At 43.3% G+C, this 21537-nt stretch overlaps 1 protein-coding gene and 1 pseudogene across 11 annotated transcripts in view; both read left to right on the top strand.

Annotated features, from left to right (window-relative positions):
• Positions 1–21537, top strand: part of PDYN (prodynorphin) — an 87775-nt gene that overhangs the window by 31633 nt on the left and 34605 nt on the right. For 9 of the 10 annotated variants that reach the window (XM_072943934.1, XM_072943937.1, XM_072943935.1 and 6 more), the window contains one exon: positions 9185–9296. The exons of the other annotated variant lie outside the window; for it this stretch is intronic. In XM_072943934.1, the coding sequence (XP_072800035.1) occupies positions 9185–9296 (112 nt within the window). The remainder of the gene's footprint in view (positions 1–9184; positions 9297–21537) is intronic. 10 annotated transcript variants of the gene reach the window in all.
• On the top strand, positions 7780–8412 carry LOC140687397 (large ribosomal subunit protein uL22 pseudogene; annotated as a pseudogene). The gene has a single exon (XR_012061666.1). The product of XR_012061666.1 is annotated as a large ribosomal subunit protein uL22 pseudogene (transcript).

A 21537-nucleotide genomic window follows, 5' to 3' on the forward strand; every position in this document is an offset into this window, starting at 1 on the left:
CACCCTCCTTGTGCTTTCTGGACCTGCCCAGAGCCTGTCCAGGCTTGGCCTCTTATACACCATCTCCATTTCATGGTAGATTTGGATTGTACATGCACAGTCTTATGTTTAGATGGGTCAGACAACACCCAAGTTGTGATGAGAAGCTCAGGCCACATGTTCCACGATTAGGTGTTTAGTCTCTCCTAAGGCTGAGTGGCAAGTCAGAAGCTGTTTCTAAAAAGGAGAATAGTTATTTGTGGAAGAGGTGGTAGATTTGCTCCAAAATCCTAAGGGTCTGAGCTGCAGTTCTCCTATCGGTGCTTTGCAGAGGCTCTGCAGAGCATCTCTATTAGCCACAGACATTTCAAACATCATTGGGTATGCTAGATCATAAAGCCAAAGTGGGAGAGTGGCTTGCATTGGAGCCCAGACTTGCTGTAGAACCTTCTCTTGACTGGTTTTCTCTTGAAACTGACTTACAGATAACGCTGAGGTGGGTCAGATTTCACACTTAAATGTGGTGTGCCTCCCAAATCCAAAAAAGTCCTACTAAATATTGTATCCGTTTTCATTGCAGATGGTGCAAGGTAGAGCCACCTGCTTTTCACCTTAGAGGAGATATCTTGACATGCTTCAGACCGTTGACTCCCCAACACTTTATTCACATATGTCTTCTATCCTTTACTCATATATGTCTTCCTAAGGCATCTAAAGTTACTTACTACTTTCTGCTCATTAGCTCTTGTGAGCAAAATCTCATCAATGTAATAGCCCAATGTGATGTTTTGTGCAAAGTCAAAGACAGTCAGGATCTCTGTGGATTATATTATGGCAGAGAACAGGAGAACTGATGTATTCTTGAGGCATGACTGGGCGTTTAGATTGTTGTCCTGGCTAGGTAAAAGCAAGCTGCTTCTGATTGCTCTTATAAATTGGTGTGGGGTAGGGGGAGGTATTAGGCAATTTAGTAGCTTCTTACTAAGTGCCAAGGGCCACACTGGTTTGTTCCAGTAAAGATACTGCTTCTGGAACAGCAACTTCAATGGAAATCACCACCTGATTAAGTTTATAATCGTTCACACTCATTTTTCAAGAGCCATCTGACTTCTGCATGGGTGAAACTGGAGAGTTAAGTGGGAGATATAATATTCCTACTATTTTCCAAGACTTCAGAGGCATTAATCTTTGTCGTTTCCCCAGTGATGTGGTATTGCTTCAGGTTTACCACTGCAGTAAGAGGGGACGTTCCAAGGGCTCCCACTCCGTCTTTCCTACCATAATGGTCCTCATCCCATTGCTCAAAGGGCCAGTGTGGGGACTCTGCAAGTTGTCAAGTATATCTATTTAAATGGCAAATTTAGAAACTGAGAACATAACCCATGGTGGGGATTTGGGGACAGACTGGGTCTGCCATGAGTCTGACTTGAGCTGAGACTCCATCACCTGACACTACAATACCCACTTTGGGCCGCAGGGGCATTTTGGGTCCCCAGGAATTAGCGTCAGTTCAGAGCCAGTGGACAGTAATCTCTGAACATTTCTTTTTTCCTCTTAACACAGTCACTCTAGCAAGTGGCTACAGAAATTCTTAGAGGAAGATTTACTGTGTGTACTTGAGACAATGGTATAGAGCTATTCTTCAAGAATAACCCACCTCCACTACAATCAAAGGGCTCTTCATGTGTGAATTGACTTAGACTTTGAAACTGGGTAAAGCCATGACTCTTCGCTGTGGAGACTGTCAGATTTTTGGCTACCAGATCTAAAATTTTTCCTGTTACAGAAATCAAGCAGTTCTCCAATAGAGTGCCCATCTATTTTGTTCCCAGGACTCTGTGATCAATTAGCCATTATCAAAGACCTCTGTGGACTAAGACATTCTAATTACTGGGACATCCCTATTGCCTTTTATATACATGTGCCCACCTGGTCTGAAAGTCAAGTGCTGCCATTTGTCTTCTGCTACTTCAGGATCCCATCATTTTCACTGAAATCAGGAACCCATATCAACGGTGACTTTCCCTGTAGTTGAACCTATCATTCAAAGAGAGCAACCACCGAGCTTTCAGGGACACAAGTATCCCCACTTGATGCCTTGGTCAAGGCAGTGTCTTCTGGGTCTTCTTGGGGAACAGAGTTGGTGGGTGGGTGTGAAGATTGCACATCACAAATCCAATCAAGCCTTTTGATGTCCCTATGCCTTTGAATTATCTCCTCTGTCTAATTCCAGGCATATAAATCCAGGCTCCAGCATCCCAAACTCATTAAATTAAACTCACCATTGGGTTCAAGTTTTAGTTGATCACCAAGTAAGCAGTCAGAGACATCTCCAGGGGTGTGAGATAACACATTAAATCTGGAGTCTCTATTAAGTTCATCTGTGTCAATGAATTTGCTTACCATGATGTTACAGTTCACTGTTATTGGTCTCCTTATGGACAGCAGCCGGTTGTCCCTCTGCAGCCATCACTCAAGACCCTGTTCACACCCTAAGTGTTTTCTTCTAAAAATAACTATTTAATTATTGACATACAACATTATGTTGTACATCAGGTACACAACATTCATTACTTGTGTGTATTGTGAAATGATCACCATTTAGATTCCACATGTAGATGAGATCATATGTAAATTTCTGTTCCACTGGGTCTCCAAAGATGCCTTTGCCCACTCATCTCTGTCCTTGGTTCCTTTCTCTTATGAACCTACAAGGCCATAGCGTGCTCTAATTGGCAGGAACTGCAGATACACACTTGAAAGTTGTCTATGTGTACTTAAGGCTCATATAGATGATATGAGAGAGCTTTGAGAGTGAGCCTACAAGATGCCAGCCTCATGCTGTGTGGTATTTTGTGTATATACTTCCCTCCTAACTAGCTCTTGAATCCACCCCCTTCCCTATTCTCACCACCACTCACCAGCATAGGCACAGTCATCTCTTATTTCTCACCTGTAAAGACCTTCTAATTGTTCTCCAGCCCAATCTATTCTCTCTCTGTAGCAAATCTGTTGGGGTTTTTTTATATCATTTTTTTAGATTCCACATATAAGTGATATCATATCATATCTGTCTTACTCTTTTCTCTGTCTGACTTACTTCACTCAAAATGATCATCTGTAAATCCATCCATGTTGCTGCAAATGGCATTATTTCATTCTTTTTATGGCTAAGTAATATTCCATTATATAAATACACCACATCTTCTTTATCCAGTCATCTGTTGATGGACATTTAGGTTGTTTCCATATCTTGGCTGTTGTAAATAGTGTCGCTATAAACATTGGGTGCATGTCTTTTCAAATTACAGTTTTCTCTGGGTGTATTCGCAGGAGTGGGATTGCTGAATCAGGTGGTAAGTCCACTTTTAGTTTTTTAAGGAACCTCCATACTGTTCTCTATAGTAGCTGTACCAATTTACATTCCCACCAACAGTGTAGGAGGGTCCCTTTTTCTCCACATCCTCTCCAGCATTTATTATTTGTAATGCCCATTCTGACTGTTGGGAGGTGATACCTCGTTGTAGTTTTGATTTCTATTTCTCCAATAATTAGCAATATTGAGCATCTTTTCATGTGCCTGTTAGCCATCTGGATGTCTTCTTTGGAGAAATGTCATATTTAGGTCTTCTGCCCTTTAAATCTGTTGTTTTTTTAAAAAGTATTATTCATAAACAATATGAGTAGAATTCACTGAACACTAAAAAACAATGCAATTCTGTGAATCTGGACAAACACTCAGAATCAGATAACCAACACTGTCATCAAGATAGAAAACAGGTCTGTCATTCAGATTTGATCACTTCATGTCCCTGCTGAAAGGTCTCTGTTTCTTCTTATTGCTGAAAATTCTCAAGGTGGCCTTCAAGATTCTGCAGTTTTGCTGAAGTTTTGCCCACTGAGTTCAGACCTGCTCTCAAACCAAATATTACTTTCTCACCTACCCTTAGCCCCACACATCAGACTGGGCCCCTCTTATGTCACCGTGTTTTTATCGCAATGGTAATAAGATAAGTAACTTTGTAACTAGATATGGAATGTCTGTCTCCCTCTTTAAAATGTTCGCTTCACGAGGGCTGGAGTACATCTGTCTTGGTGACCACTGTATCTGCAGGACAAGAACAGAGCCTGTATATAATAGGTGTTTAATAAGAGTCTCCAGGGTAAGAGATTTTATTTAGTTGTCTCAACAGCCTTGAAGAGGGGAGATGATTATTTTCCTTTTCAATGGCTCCAAAAGGTGTGATAAATCGCCCATGTCACTCAGCTGGAGCTAGGATTTGAGTCCTGGTCATTCTGAAGCCGTTCCTCTCCCCCCAGTCATTTGGTCTGGAGGCCCTCTGCTCCCAGGTTTACAAATGGAACCTAGAGAGGAGGGGCCACGGGCTGAGAGTCACCCAGAGCCTCACCTCTCATTTGGATTTCTCTTTACTGCAAAGGTATGTATGTTTGCAAAGCCAGGGAACCAAACTTAAATCAGTGGTGGCCAACTTTTCGTCCCAGGGACGTTTTCCTGGCATCTTCTGGGAAGACAAAACAGAGGTGGGATGGCCAGTCAGGCTTGTCATTTCCCTAATGTCACTGGTTCCTCACAACAGCCCTGTATTTTCACCTGTTTCACAACAGGGGGCACTGCGGCTCAGGCAAAGGGGCAGACCTGCCCCGAGTCGCAGTCACTGCTGCCATCTTTATCCAGCTTTAAGGAAGGCTCACTAGGGGTGTTTTAGGAGGAAAGAGGGACGCTTATGGTTCTCAGACTTCACTGTGCATCAGTGTCACCCAGAGGGTCTGTTAAAACCCGGATTTATGACAGTCCCCACCCCCAGAGAGGCTGGTTCAGTGGGCCTGGGTGGGGTTGGAGAATTTGCATTTCTAACAAGTTTGCCTGGTAAGCTGGGAGCACAATTTGAGGACCACAGCCTTACAGTATGTTTATTTCGGGATAGTTGGGTCTCTCACAGTCCCTGGAATCCTAATAATAATAATATACGACATTTTGTTGAGCAACTACTTTGTTCTTGATGCTGTTCTTATGACGTCATGCACAGTGACTCACTTAAACCCGTGATACGTTTTCCATGTGGGGAAACTGAGGCACAGAGATGTTATGTGACTTGCTCAAGGTTGTATCGGCCAAGGAGCGGGGCTTGAACCCAGGCAGTCTGGCTCCAAAGCCCACACGCATAAGCAGCACACTCTAGTCCCCACGCTCATTAGTACCTGCCTTTCCACTAAGAGGGAAAGGGCTGGTCCTACCCAAGTTCTCTCCAGGGCACAAGCCAGAGGCCATGTTCACCATTTGGTTTACGACTCCCCCCCCCAACCCCCAACTTTAGTTCCCAGACTACATTTAAATGGAATACAAACTTTCCCCAGTTCTCAAGCAAGTGACAGTTGACACGTCTGCGGGCCATTTTGGGAACCAATCTCCGGTATAAAGCTACTTGTTGACAACTCCTCAGCTAGACGCAATCAGCAATTAAACACTGTCAGGGGCTTATAAATAGCTTCCCTTGGAGTTAGTGGGTCTGGAAGGCAAAGGTGTCTTGAAGAGGATTCTGTAGAGACAAGCTGGCGATGACACCGGACGGCTAGGAGAACAAAGCTTTGAACAGTGGCCAAAAATAACTCTTTTATATTGGGAGGAGGAGCCTTTGCAACTTCATGATAGTGTGAAAAAAAATGCAGATGTCAACTTTCCTGAGGCTGCTATGAGTGGCTGAAAGTGGCACACTTAGCCACTTAGTCCCAGAAAAGATCAAAGGGAAGCAGAGTGTCAGAGCTGGAGAGATCCCCAGGCATCTGTGAGCCTGCGCTTTCACATCCCATGCGGAATCTGAGGTGCAATGAGGCCAGGGCCTCATAAGGTCACACAGAGAATCAGTTATCTTGTCTCTCATCCAGTAAATGGGCTCAGGGATCTGGGAGGTGAGAGCGGGCTGTCTAGGCAAAGGTAGGCACATGGAAAATTCCCAAGGTGGACTCATGGGAGAGCCCTCTGTCTAACCTGCATAGTCATCAGAGGGGATATTTCTCATATATACATTTTTCAGGCCGTTTCCCTATTTAAAAGCTTCAATAGCATCCCATTGGACAGGGTGAAGTCCAAACCCTTGTGGAATGGATAAAGTTAAACTCAGGGCAGTACAGCATGGTGGTTAAGAGCACGGACTTTGGAGTCAGAGAGACCCAGGTTCGAGTCTTGACTTTGCCACTTATTAGTGGTAAAACCTTCAGTAAGTTACTAAATCACAGGCTCAGCGTTCTCAAATCAGGGTAACAGTGGCAATTAATCTCACATATTTGAGAGGATGGAGGAGCTAATACAAGTAAAAGTACTTGGTGGAATGCTTGACTCACTGTATTCATTACTTCTAATATTACTGTTAATTATTCCATCTATGGTATTCAAGACCCTCCGTGATTTTGTCCTCGCCTGTCTTTACAGTCTTGTATTTTTTCCTGCTTCCCTCTCACATGTGGGAAGAGCTTGTACATCTCCTTTCTGCCCCGAAAGCCCTTTGGGCTCCTGGCCTTTAAGACTCAGTTCAGGTGTCTCCTTCCCTGGGGAAATATTTCCTGATGCCTAGTTGGTGTTATGAGCCTCTTCTGTGAAGAAAAAGGTCAATCACAGAAATTGACCGCTGAGGTTAAGACAGGAGCTTGGAGTTCTCAGCAGCCTGAGTCTGAGTCCTGGTTCTGCCAGTTACATGCTGTGCACCTTGGAGACATGTCTCTCTAAGCTCTAGCTCCTTATGGGTATAATCATAATGACTTTGGGACTTTTGTAAGATGATCCCTGTAAAGGGCTTGGCACAGGCTCTGGCAAATATAAGTACTGAGCAACAGTGCTTAGATATTGTGAAGTAGCTGTCATTTAACAAGAAGTACTGAGCTGTTAAGTACCTAACTGTACTTGATTGCACTTCACCCTGGGCTACTGCCCAAACTACAGGTTATACCTCATGAGATTTTAATTAAAAGCAAGTCTGAACCTCTGTCCATTTATCCACCCTCATCCTTCTCTTCATCATCCTTTCATCTTTCAACTATCCAGCTTACTCATCCACACCATTTTTCCAGCCCCTGTCCACCCATCCATCCGCTACGCAGCTATCAAGCCTCAGTCCATCCATTCATCTGTCTACTGTCCCTCTACCTCCCATTCATATATCATCCATTCATTGCTCTGCTACCCGCCATCCGCCCACCCTTCCATCCCCTCCACCAGTGCGGAATGAGCACGTCTTCTGCTTCAGAGTTTGTGAAGATGTAGAGAGAAATCAGCGAAGACAGTGGGTTGTCATAGGAAGATCAGGGGCTTGGGCATCAGGTAGACCTGAATCCTAGACCAGACCGACTCGATGACCCCTGCCATGACTTTCCTGCAAGAGTTTATCAAGACACTTCTCAAACCACATTTGTCTGTAACAAATGTCTGCGTGTGCACCTGAGCATCTCCTTGGGGTTGATGCTATGCTGATTCCTAGCCAGAGATGAATTAGTTCCCATCCTTACTCTGTGGAGCTCGCTCCAATGCCTGAACTGTGTGTATGAGTGTCAGTGTGACCTGGGAACATCTTTTATAGGGGGTTCCTTCTTCATTACTTGCATTATTGTTTCATTTGTCACTGCATTTTTCTCATTTCCCCAGTCTAGTGGTGAGATCTTTGAGAGCAGGCACAATTTCCTTGACCTTCTGTATCTACCTCCACGTCTAGCACCATGCTTCTGCCAGCTCTCCGATTGCTTGTCTATCTCTGTCACCCCTGGACTGCCTGTAATAACAATAATAATAATGGTTAGCTTTTCCGGTAGGCGGCCTGAGGTGACCTCTAAAAATGGTTCGCTATTCACTTGACCCAGAAAACCCCACAAAATCATGCAAATCAAGAGGTTCAAATCTTCGTGTTCACTTTAAGAACACTCGTGAAACTGCCCAGGCCATGAAGGGTATGCATATCCGAAAAGCCACCAAGTATTTGAAGGACGTCACTTTACAGAAGCAATGTGTGCCGTTCCGTCGTTACAATGGTGGAGTTGGTAGGTGTGCCCAGGCAAAACAGTGGGGCTGGACACAGGGTCGATGGCCCAAAAAGAGTGCTGAGTTTTTACTGCACATGCTCAAAAATGCAGAAAGTAATGCAGAACTTAAGGGCTTAGATGTAGATTCACTGGTCATTGAGCACATCCAGGTGAACAAAGCTCCCAAGATGCGGCGCAGGACTTACAGAGCTCATGGTCGGATCAACCCTTACATGAGCTCTCCCTGCCACATTGAGATGATCCTTACTGAAAAAGAGCAGATTGTTCCTAAACCAGAAGAGGAGGTTGCACAGAAGAAAAAGATATCCCAGAAGAAACTGAAGAAACAAAAACTTATGGCCTGGGAATAAATTCAGCAAAAAATAAATGCAAATAAAAGTAAAAAAAAAATGGTTAAAATTTATTGAGCACTTACTACATGCCAAGTTTGGCCATTGCATTCATTATTTCATTTGAGCTTTACCACAAGGCTGTGAAGTAAGGACTTTTTTTTTAATCTCCATTTTGCAGATGAGGGAACCAAGGCTCCAAGAAACAGAGTCACTGGCCCCAGGTTACAAGCTGCTGTCAGAGCCAAGAGTGAATTCTGGCAGTTTCTGCCGCCGGAACTGGTGCTTTTCTGCTTGACACTGCACCACCCCCTCTGCCATCAGAGGAACGGATATGACTATATTTGTCCCATTTGCGTCAAAGGATGGTCTGAACACAATAAAATGAAATAGCTGGAGAGTGCTTTTTGAAAAAAGGAGTTAGGAGTTCAAAAGAAAAGCGTTGTCATTAAACCTTGGGAATTTTCAGAAGTTATTTAACAGTGCAGGTTCCCTGACAGTATCATCTGGTGCCATCTCCCCTCTGTTAATGCCTCCCAAGGGAATGGTGTTGACGAGAAACTAGTGGTAATTGGGAGGAAATTGCTCCTTCCAGGTCTTTTGGAGAGAACCTTAAATCTCTGCCTTGCAGATAAAGCCCGTTTCTGAGAAGTTCAATTTAGGGGCCTCATTTGAAGAAATGACAAAGGAATGAAAAGTATTGATCATTGGAGGGGGTTGGGATTCTAGACCGCTGGACCTGTATCTTGTTAGTCTCCCCTCCTAGACCCAAGGATTGCCTGGGGCCGGGGCTGGGATTTATCGGCTTCTGCGTTTCTGGTTCATCGTAGGTATTCCAGATCATGGTGGAAAGATTTCCCAGGAAGAACCCTGTGTGAAGGATGATGCTTATCCTAAAAGTAACTGCTGTGACCTGGAGGAGAGAGCTTTATCTGAACCTAGGTGGGTGGCTACCCCGGTAGCAATGGAGGAAGCAGGGTGAACCCAACTCAAACCACGCTGAATGGGTTCCCAGCTGAAAAGGGGTTTCTTTTAGCCGAAGGAGGTGGGGAAAGGGGCTCTGAAACCACAGGTGTCTACCAGTCAGGCACCCAGATACATCAGCTGGAGCAAGACGTCTTTGTGCTCCACTCCCTAGCAGCCAGCACAAACTGTGACCACCTTCTCTGGCACTGACAAGAAAATAGCAGCCCTCATTAGCTGGGTGATGACTTTCTTGCCTAAATCAAGAGAAACTCAAGACAATGGAATTATGTATCCATTAAAAAAGAACGAGGCAGAAGATAATGACAGTTAACATTTACTATGTCAGGAACTCTGATACGCACTTGCAGGCATCATCTCATTTAATTTAACAGGCTCACGAGGTAGGTTCTATTCTTATCACCCTTTGACAGAGAAGGCACTTGAAAAAGTTGAGTCACCTTCCTAAATGAATCCTGTGGCTCAGACTCCAGTGCCAACTCCCTCATGCCCTCAGCTTTTTTATTTTGAAAAATTTCAAGCCTACTGAAGACTTGCAAGGGAAGTACAGCAAACGCCCATGTATCCTTTACTTAGTTGTACCAGTTGCTAACATTTTGCCATATTTACGCTACACTCAGGAAATTCGATGTTAATACATTCATAAATACGTTCTATGCATTATATACTCAAATTTACATTCTCTATTCAAATCTGTCCCCCAAATGTCCTTTTTAGCTAGTTTCTTTCCAATCTAGAATTCCTCTCCATTTAAGTTGTCAAATCTCTTTAGTTGCCTTCAATCTAGAACAGTTTATTTCTAGATTTTTTTTTCCCCTCCCATAACATTGACCTTTTTGAAGAGTCTAGTCATTTTCTGGATTTGTCTGTTTGCTCCTGGTTGGAATCAAGGTGTGTGTTTGAGGTGGGCATGTCTTGGAAGTAATGTTGTGTCCTTGTTAGGGCATCACATAAAAACACATGTGGTATCAGCGTGTCACTTATTCCTGACTCCAAATTTGATCCTTTGGTTAAAGCACTGTGCGGCAGATTTCTCCCTGGAAAGCAACCCCCACCCCGCCGCCCTCTGTACATCAGTAACCTGTGAGTGATACTGGGAGCCTGCGTGAATGTCCTGTTCTTCATAGATTTAAGTCTATTGCACAGACATGGGCTGAGTCCATAGAACCTTATTAAATTAAAAAAGCAAGTGGCAGAACAGTGTGAGTAATCACAACCTTCCCTCCTTTGTAAGCAATTACACATGTAAATAAATGCATTGGAGAAAGGTGTTGGTGGGGGAGGGACTGATTGGCCGGGCTGTCTATTTGTGGGAAGCCCCAGCTGCCTGTGCCTTTTCTCTTGGGAGGCTCATTTTTCCCAGAGTGGAACCTTCTGGTTGCCTGCCTGGTAGAGTAAAAGCCTGACTCTCAGAGTAGAGAGAAGAATGAGGCCTCAGCCTTCAGATTCTACCTCTCACGTCACTCAGCCTCTTCCTGATTTCTGGCTGGAACCCCCCACCCGGCAACCCCCACCTCCATCCCAAGGCCAAGGTGTCCTGCTTCAGGCCAGAAAGACACTCTCTAATCTTCTGCCTGAGAAAGGGGTCCTCTGCCAGAGGCCTTAATCACTTCTTTTATGGGTTTTTAACAAACCTGCCATTTCCTGTGCTACTTGTTTTAAGAGGCACATGACACCTCCAACCCCTGAGCCTTTTGGGGGAACCCAGAGCATAAGTGGGGTGGCTTTTCTGCTTCTCCGCTGTCTCCGCTGCCTTGCACAGGGTTTAGCTTTCTTATCGGCTGATCAGTCACCATTTGCCCATTGGCTACAGAGCCTCAGTGTTTCATTGCTGTTGTCTTCTCGGGAGTTCTGTTCTCCCTGCGGGTCACTCTTTTATCTCTTTAATTGCAGTGGGAATGTGGAAGAGGGCAGAGGAAGCCCCTTCACTGGTTATGCTTAACCCCAGATCTATATCTTGTATCATTCTGTATGGTTTCAGTTTTTTTAATGAGCCTTTATTTTGTAAAACAAGCTAAAATGTTATGAATATTTAATACTAACATTTAGTTTGTATATGTGTATATATGTATATAAACAGATACACTTTTTAAAAAAAAAGACACCACAAATTAGAGTCATAATAGAAGACTGTGATGGCAAATAAGAGAAAGCCAGCTCGAACTGGTTTAAGTAAAAGAGGAGATTTATTGGCTTACATGACTGAGATGTCCAGGGTGAAGCCCTGGGAATGCCACAGGCACCAATAATGTCATCAGGAAGCTCTCCTTCCACCTTTGAATCTCTCTTCCATCTTTGGTTTTTTGTTACAGCCTTTCTCCACTGCTCTCCATCTGCACATTTTTCCACCTGCAAAATGGGGCTGTCAGGAAGAGTGAGTGATGGAAAGGGCTGCAAATTAATGCATTCAGCAAACAGAGAAGGTTTCTGAAATCCTAACCAGTAATAAGCATAATTGCTTTTCAGAAATCTACCCAAAGCCCCCGCCCCCGTGAACAGGCGCACAATGAGGCAGAGGAGAATTTTCAGCTCTGCGTCAGGAACTGCCTGAGCTGAGAAAACGGGAAGGATCTGGGCGAATGAGTCAGTCGTCAGCCTTGGTACTTGGTACAGGCTGATCTCTGCCCATGTGCCAGGGAGCTGTGCCCAACTCGAGAGTTGCTCCTGGCGCCTTGTTCTCAGGGCTGAACTGAGCGCTGGAGGTGCTGGAGGAATAGGTCTCAAGATCACGTTTTCTTACCTTTCATGCTGAGATGGGTGTGTGTCCAACAGAGCTCTCCAGCTTTTACAGGCTGAGCTCTGCTCTGCAGGTTGAAGGATGGGGATACAGTCTCTTTGTGCGGCAGGCATGGGGATGATGGGAAAATGTGGTACAGTCAGTGAGAAGCAGGAGGGAAGGCATGGGAGCAAGAAGATGGGCTGCAAGTTCAGGGTCAGTAGGTAGTTCCTGTTGCCAGGACAGCATCTTTCAGAGTTTCTTAGATGGTGTGACTGTAGAACTGCACACAAATTGTTGTATTTCTTTTAGCCTCAGTTTTCTCCACCTATAAAATGGGGCAGCATTAGCCCCTACCTTATAGATGTTAAAAGCCAGAGAGAACATTTTATTTTCCATTTCCCCCCCTGTCATTTGTGTGGAAATAAAACAAGAATCAGTGAGTCCGTAGAGGATGGCAGACACATCCTCACCCTTACCAGGGCATGTTTAAACCACCCAAGGCGATTCCCAAGCTGCTGAACAGACACGGAGAGGGATGTATTTTGCTCCTGAGATGGAGAGAGAAAACAAGAAAAGATGAAGTTGCCCAGACAGGGAGCAGTAAGCCTGTTGCCTGCTTCCTGCAGCTGCCAAGGCTGTATTCAAATTGACAAAACTTACAAAATGCTCTGTGTGAGTAGAGCTCTTAGACAAATAAAAAGCTGAGGAGTTAGGGCACGAAACCGAGACTTTCCTGCAGGGGACGCAGTAAAGCAAATCCCTTTGCAGAAATCTTGAGGGAGATTTTATAGCCATGAAACTGGGACCTGTGAGTAAAACTCTACAAGCCCCTACTGGTTGGGTGATATATGATGTCTGAGGAAGCTAAACACGACGGTGAGTGGAGAGTGTTGGGCACAACCCTTGATCGTAGTAAATGCTTTATGACAGTAGCCATTATTATTTAAATTATCATTACAATCAGCACCCCACTGTCTCTCAGGGACTGGGGGCTGTGGGCTCTGGGCCAGTCCACTCTTAAAGGCATTTTGCTTCTCTTCTGGGGAATGCCATTTATACTGGAGGAATTGAAATTCACTGAGCCTCACTAGCAATAAGAGAAATGTAAATTAAAACCGCAAAATGCCATTTTGTCTGTTTGCCAAAGGTTTTGTTACTAAAGTGTTAGGACCCAGGATGGGTATGGCTGGGGAGGAATCAGCAATCTTAAATCACGTAAGTGGGAGTATAGGGTGTTACAACATTTCGCAAAGACAGTGTGACGAAAAAGTGCATGAAAAACCTGCATGTCCTTTGACTTAGCAATTCCACATCTAGAAATAATATTTGGTGGATGTTTGCAAAGATGTAGTTAAAAGGCATACTGTGCTGATTGTTGCAATGAAAGAATTGGAAATATCTAAATGTTTGACAACAGGGAACTTAATTAAATAATGGTGCATCCACCCATAGGACTCCAAAGCAGTCATTCTAAATGGTGTTATTGGAAGCATATTCATAGGCGTGGATGTAAAGTTAATCAGAAAAAAAAGCAGGGGACAAAACTGCATGTGTGGTATAATCCCTGTGGTGGACATGAATTTTCATCTCCCCAGAATACTCTTGGGCAGGCCACTCATTAGAGGTCGCCCTGAGCTCATGACTCACGCTGGGCCAGTGGAGGCCATCCCCAGGATGAGGGTAGACCTCTCAGGTGAAAAGCAACTCTCTTTCTACAGGTATAAAGACTGAGGACTAGGCATGCCATGAGCTGTAGTGTGCCTTTCACCACCATGGTGCAGAGCTTGCCTGAGATGAAACCAGCTAAGAGAAAGTAGAACCGAGAGGTGTAGTAAGACAGATCCTGGTGACACTTATCTAGCTTCTGGATCCACCTTCTCCTGAAGTGAGATCTATGGGATTTTCAATTCTATGATCCAATACATTTCTTTTATTGCTTACATTAGTTTGAATTGGGTTTCTCTCACTTTTAAGGAAAAGAAATTTGGCTTAAAATTAACCCAGTGTTATAAAATCAATAAGAAAAAAGTTTCCGTGAAGTAGCCTCCAAGATGTTGATTGCGGTTTTCTCTGGGTGGGCAGAGCTGTGTTGTTGCTCATTGTCTTCTTTTTACATGAATATTGTGGTCATTTAAAAATATGCCCCAAAATTCTTTGACACCCTTGCCAGCAAAAGATGGGGTCTGTGTTCTCTCCCACTGAATCTGGAGTGACCATTGAAGTGTGGTGGAAGTGATGCTGTGTGACTTCCAATGCTGGGTCATAACAGGTCATGAAGTTTTGGTCTAGTTCTTTTGGGACACAAGCCTTGGAGACGAGCTTCCACGTAGGAAGTCTGAGGCAGCCATGCTTCATGAGGAAGCCCAGGCCACATGGACAGTCCAGCCCCAGCTGAGGTCCCAGCTAACAGCCAGCATCAAAGGTCAGACATGTAAGTCCAGTTCCCTCCAGAAAATTCTGCCCCCAGAATCAAGTCAATCTCAGCTATGAGTCTTCCCAGTTCAGGGTCCTTGGTGGGGCAATTACATGTCATCCCTACTGTGCCATTTCTGAAGTCTTCACCCACAGAATGTAGGAGCATAATCAAGTTGTTATTTGAAGCTTCTCTACTTTGGAATGGTTTGTTACGCAGCAATAGGTTGTTGAAACATAGCTATTTTCTGATTTTTCTGTAATAAACAAGGGTTGCTTTATATTTTAAAAAAATGGAAAGAGTTACTCTTAAAATTTTCAGCCTAAAAAATTATTCACAGCACCATCTGGGAATAGAAATTTGTCTTTCATCTACTCATTCTTCCAGGTCAGGTGTGACAGATGACACTTGACTTTATATTCTCCTGCTCACTGGGGTTGGCAGGGGTGGGGGAGGCAATGTGATTGAATCAACATTCTAGCGTCTTTGTGACCCCTGATATCCTGAATTATTGAATTCTTAGAAGCAGCTGTCTTATCTAATAAGTTAAAACCAATTTAAGCCTAATAGCAAATGTTGACAACTCTGAAAAACAGTTTGGCAGCAGCACAGTACATGAATTAAGATGTTTATGTTTGAAAGTAAAAACAACAACAGCAAAAAATCCAATTTGAAGTGGCTTAGACAAGAAAGGGAATGTATTGACTCCCATAGCTCAAAACCTGGGAGGTAAGTCGAGTTTCAGGTGAGGCTTAATCCAGCAGCAGTGTGACCACATCAGTTTCTTTTTCTGAAATTCTCCCCTCTCCTTCCTTACAGGAAGGAGGGATATGTGCTAATCCTTAGAAGCAATGGGATTTCCTTTTGTGGCCATGAAACTGGTGTCACCAGCACCAGGGCTATATGCTTTCTGACTCCTGTCAGAAGAGTACATTTTCCTAATAGTGAAAAAAAAGTATCGGATCTGAGTCTGGTTGGTCCTGCTGATGGGCCTGGTTTTGATCATGTAATCATCCCTAAATCCATCACTCTGTGCAGCAGTGGGTGAGTGTGGAGAAACGGTAAGATGTCCTGATTGGATTAAATCAGAGATTTACTCAAGGGGTTGAGTCAGTCCTATCCAAACTCTATGAGTGACACATTCCTGGTCTTGTTAGGAAGAGGGAAGGGAGAAGTATGGAGGAAATACATGTGCCTGTAACAAGAGACACATGAATCTCTGTCTTTGTCCCAGTAGCCCTACTTCTGGGGAAATATTCTAAAACACAAGAAAATATTTATGGAGATGCTCACTGTTATTTATAAGAGTAGAAAGCCAGAAGCATCCTTAATGTTCAACTGCTCATTTATTCCACAGTTACTAAGCTCCTTTACAACAGGGGAGACCTTTGTACTAGACTCGGGGGACAGATGCCTGAAATAAGACACAATATGGATGTAACACTCAAGGTTCAGAGGGGAAGAGAAAGTAAATGCACAATTTCACTGAGGTGCTAAGTGTGAACACAGACATACGGTACTTTGTGGGAGTTTAGAGGAGGTGCACCCAACTCGGATTGGGGAATGCCAGCAGGAAGGCTTCCTGGAGGAAGTGAGACTGGAAAGGCCAATATGAGTTAGGCACTCAAGGGTAGTGGAAATGGTTATGGGTAGTTTTTTTGCTGGGTGGATTAAGAAAAATACCAATGCCTGGGTCCTGCCCCCAGAGGTTTGATGTCTGTTGGACTGGGGTGGGACCTGGAGAGCCCTGAAATTGTTTAAAAGAGTAAGTTGTTAAGCTCCTTGGGGTGGATGGAACATGAGACCCTCCAGATGATTGTTTAGTGTCACGAGGTGATTGCTGTGATGTGAAACTGAGACAAGAAGAAGAGTACATTCTGGTTCTGAGATGAATTAGAACGGTGAAGGGGTGGGGTCCTACCAGTGTGTTTGTGCATCCTCCCTCCTTCCCTCCTTCCCTCCCTCCCCCACCCTCTTTCCTTCCCTCCCTCCCTCATCCTGGACCACCTACCAGGGTCAGGCTGTTCCCAACCACCACCCAGCCCCTCAGGACACCCTGCCTCCCCATAAATTCAAGGTAGGATGTCCATCAGAGTACTGTTGTTAGGGATCTTTTCTTCCACATAAGAGAAGAGCATGGATTCAAGCCATAAACACGACCCAATACTGTTTCTCCTGTACATAAACTACCTGGCACTTAATGACAACGAGTAAGCAAAGAAGCCATTTCCCTCAAGGCTGGGCCAAGGGATCAGCACTGGGAAGAAGAGGGTGCCAGAAGGGCACCAAAGAAATACTGGAGTGGATCTGTGACCCTCTGGATCTGGGTTTGTATTCTGAGGCCTGGAGACATCAGTTAGTAGAAGTGCGACCTTGGGCAAGTCACTTCAGTTCTTTGTGTAACACTTTCTTCCATCTGAAAAATGGGGTGTGGGTGGAGGAGGGAGGAGAAAGGAGGATAATGATATCTCCGGGGATTGAGTGAGTTCCTACACATAAGTGCCTTTTGTCCCTGGCACACAGTGAACGCTGAAGAAGTATTGGTTATGATGATGTGATGATGATGATGGTGATGAGTCTTGAGGATTTAGTCTGTGCCAGGCTTTACACTCACTGTTTCATTCTGGACTCACACAAGCTCCGGAAGACAGAATATAAATATATTCAGAATATATGTACGTATATATATTTACCCATAGAGGTGAGAGCTTGGGCTCAGAGACTTTAAATAACTTGCCAAGGTCACCTCAGCAAGTACATGCTGAAGCTGGTATTTGAATCTCCATCTATTTGATTTCAGAGTCTAAATCCTTAACCACCCACTCTCCTTCCTCCTGTCAGGCAGCAGCCCCACCAGGCTCTGAATAACATGGGGGCAAAAAGCACGTCTTATTAACTTTCATACCCTCCAACCCCCGACTCCCACTCCCAAGTGCTCCTCCTGAGTCAGCATCAGGAAACGTTTGCTGAATGAATTGTTGATCTCTCCTCCCACTGCTGGCACTCCTGGTCCTTCACGGGCCTCCATCTCCACATCCTTGAACCAGCTTTGACTAAACACAAAAGGAGGGATGATGAAAAAAAGTCTTTCTCACCAAGGATACAATTAATCAGAATGCTTTAGTTGCACACATACCTCTGTCTGTATAAGTACATATATTTGTATCTGTATAAATAGTAGCGCTCACAAAGGTTGCTGGCTCGTGCTGTGGTTGAATGGGAGACTGACAGCATGATTCATGGCTCAGGTCAAATTTAACTCGAACCCGTTTGTGCAAGACAGATTTACTTCGAGAGCCCTTTCTACTGTGTAATTGCCGTGGGCCCACCTGCTCCCAAGGGGGAGGATATTTTCATATTGTCCCACAATCTCTTGCTGCCGCACACCCAAGTCAGATCTAGAGTTTCTTGGCTACTTTCCCAGCAGTGTGGGCCCAGGTAAGATCCAATCAGGCAGTCTTTGCCAGCAAAGGAAGAGGAAGTAATCAAAAGTTGTAGCAGGGGGCAGCCTGCCAAGAAACCCGGGAATATGAGATGAGAAGCCTGTGGGATAAGTGGTCTGGAGCAAGCCTCTCCATCCACCCATCCATCCATCCAACCAACCAACCATAGTATCTGTCTGTTCTTCTGTAACATCTATGCATCCATCCATCCATCCATTCATCCATTCATCCAACCAACCAACCAACCATAGCATCTGTCTATTCATCTGTAACATCCATCCATCCATCCATTTATCTGTTTATTCATTCATGCATTCATTGTATCCATCTATCCATTATATCCACCCACCTACCACATTCATTTATCTATCCCTTCTGGCATAAAATATGTACTGAGCATCTTCTATGCACCAGATAACTGTGCTGGTCTGTAGGAATATAGTGAATGAGTCAGATATTTTACCTTCATGGAGCTCATATTTTAGTATGAGTTTAGACAATAAACAGGTAATCATGCCAATATCTTTTTAGTTAATGGCTCCAAGAAGTGCTATAGAAAAGATGGTGCTAAGAGATCCTGTGCCTAGGGGTCAGGGTAAGCCTCTGAGAGCTGATGGATGAGAAAGAGCTATGTATCCATCTGGGACCTGAACGGAGCCTTTGGGGCAGAGGGAAGAAGCTGAGGTCAGCTTTGAGGCAGAGAAGACCTGTGTGAGCAAGGAGCAAAGTGACCGGAGCACAGCCAGGAGGGGAGAGTGACAGGAGACTGAAGCGGGAGGCATTGAGAGGCCAGATCATGCAGGGTTTGGGAAACTATGGAAGGGCTTGGTGTCTGAAAAGGTTTTAGTTCCCTGTGGTTCCATTTTCTCTGAAGAAATGGGAGTTTATCATAGCTTTGCTTAACAGGAAGATGGTAAACCATGGTGGAAACACACAGGGCTAAGCTGAACTCTTGGCTCTCCCATTCTACAGATGTATAACCTCAGGTTAGGCAAGCCATTTAACTTCTCTGAACCTCAGGTTTTTCACTATGAAGTAATGATGATCCTGCTTCTTTCTTCTTGTGTGTAATACTTTTAGAGCACCTACTATGTACTGGGTGCTTTTCTGGATATTGCTGATATTCCAATGACCAAAAGAGACCAAACTAACTGAACTGAAACAAAGATTAAAACACATAATGCATATAAAACATTTGGTGCCATGCCTGGTCCATTGTATGTGCTTATTAGATGGTGGGGTTTTTGTTATTTTAAAATTAATCAAGGAACACTTTGTTAATGTTGCTCAGTATATTGGGAGCCCCAAGGAAACAGCAGGTAGCATTTCCCCCTTCAGTCCTAGCACCCCATTTCTCCTATTCTACCAACTCAGAAACCTGAGAGGCATCCTTCATTTCTCTTTCTTTCTCATACCTGATAGCCAGACAGTCACCCAGTTCTACCTACCTTTTCTATCTTCTATATATCTCAAATGTATCTGCTCATCTTCAGCCGCCATTCACTGACATAGTTTGGGGCTCCTAAACTCATCCCTGACAGACATTGTTAATTGCTTACCCAACATATACATTCCCTCTTTCTTCCATTCTAGAAGGGTCATGATTTTTGCCTGTGCCTGTAATGTGCATAATCTCAGGTTAAATACTCACTTTCTGAGCCTCTTTTGCACTTAGATGTGATGGTTCTGACCAAGGAGATGAAAGCCAAAGTCTCCTGGAGGTAAAATAAATAGATGTAGAGCCTTATATCTGCCTTGAACTTTTCTTTTTTTGAACATGGATGTGATATTTGGAGCAATGGCAGCCATGTTGCAACTATGAAGATGAAAGCTGATATAATAGAACAGAAAGACAAAAACAAACAAACAAACAAACAAACAAACAAAAACTGCCTGGGTCCTTGGTGAAACAGTTGATAACACCAGTAACTGCTGGCCTCTGATTTTCTTGTGAGAAGAATAAACCCCTCTTTTGTGTAAACCACTATTATTTGGGTTTCCTGTTACTTAGAGCCAAATGGATTCCTAAATGGTCTACCTGTTTTATTATAAGAGCCTCTCAACTTATGTCCTCCAGGTTTAGCCCTGAAGTTCATCCTCTGCGTAACAGCCACAGGTATGTTGTGAAATAGACAAATCTGATCATTCCTGTGCTGAAAACTTTTCAAGTTTCCCGTTACCTACAACAGCCCTGGGCATTCTATTACTTTCTGGCTAATAAGGATTTTCAGGGAACATTTCAGCACCCTGATCAGTTTTTTTTTCCTGATGAGTATTGAGATATTAATCATTCAACTCTTGTGACACATGACATTGGTGTTCTTGCAATAGTATTTTAAATAAAAGTGTAATTTAACTTTACTTGAATTTAAAGGAAAAAAAAACTGAAGTGAAATTGAAGTAATTGCTGAGTTCCAAGTAATTTTTCTTCCCCCAAGGGATATTATTTTTTAACAATTACTCCAAGGGAATTATTATAGCTGTTAAATGCAATGTGGGATCCTGGATTGGATTCTGAACTGGGAAAAGGACCTCAGTGAGAAAATTGGTGATATTTTAATAAAGTGTATAGTTTCACATGTAGTATTATATCAATGTTGATTTCCTGGTTTTGATCATTGTATTACGGTCGTGTAAAATGTTAGCATCAGGGACACTAATGAAGAGTATACCACATTTTCTCTATTATTGTTTTCAACTCTTCTGTAACTCTAAAATTATTTCAAAATAAAACATTTTAAAAAGTCATTTTAAGGGTAAGGAAAAAAGTTATAAAATACAAATGATTAGAGTAGTTTTTAGGTAAATTTTTATTCTAGAGAGTATGGGAATCACTCCCTGTTATCAGACATGATGGCATTAGCACTCTTACAATTCTTTTCATTTTCTCTTTCCAAACTTGCAAGTTTTTGTTATTTTTATATTGTCGAGATTTAGAACATTGATGTCTTTTTTGGCAATCATAATTATTAATCTTAATTATGTATTTAAATAATTCTGTGCTCACCACTTGTCCTTTTGTTTACTGAATTCTTTATTTTGACTCATCTCTTTGTTGGCTGGATTTCATAAATAAGTACTTTTTAAAGAATATCTTATTTCTCCTGTATTTCCTGGACTCGTGCACACTTGAAAATGTCTGTGTGTTGCCATTTCATTCATACAAATGAAGACTTGGCTGGGTATAAAACTATCGGGTTTGGGTTGGGAACTTTGTAGACATTGCTCTACCGTTTTCTGTCATTGAGGCTTTAAAAAATTTACATATGGGGCATTGACTTTTTTGATATACTGTTTTATGAAGTTTAATGCATGCAATATTCAAATAACCACAACCAGAATCAGAATACAGAAGAGTTCCATCATCCTCTCAAATTTCCTCATGCTGCACCTTTATAGACAAACCTTCCCTCAACCAGCAACCCCTGACAACCACAGATCTATTCTTTGTCCCTATAATTTTGCCATATAGATGTCATATAAATGGGATTATACAGTATTTTGATGCTGACTTTTTTCACTCAGCATAACGTTTCTGAAAGACACTCGTATTATTATGTGTATCAATAAGTCATTCTTTTTCATTGCTTAGTAATAATGTATAGAGTTGATAGTCCAATTTGC

Source organism: Vicugna pacos, chromosome 19, assembly GCF_048564905.1.
Source record: "Vicugna pacos chromosome 19, VicPac4, whole genome shotgun sequence".
NCBI classification, from domain to species: Eukaryota; Metazoa; Chordata; class Mammalia; order Artiodactyla; family Camelidae; genus Vicugna; species Vicugna pacos.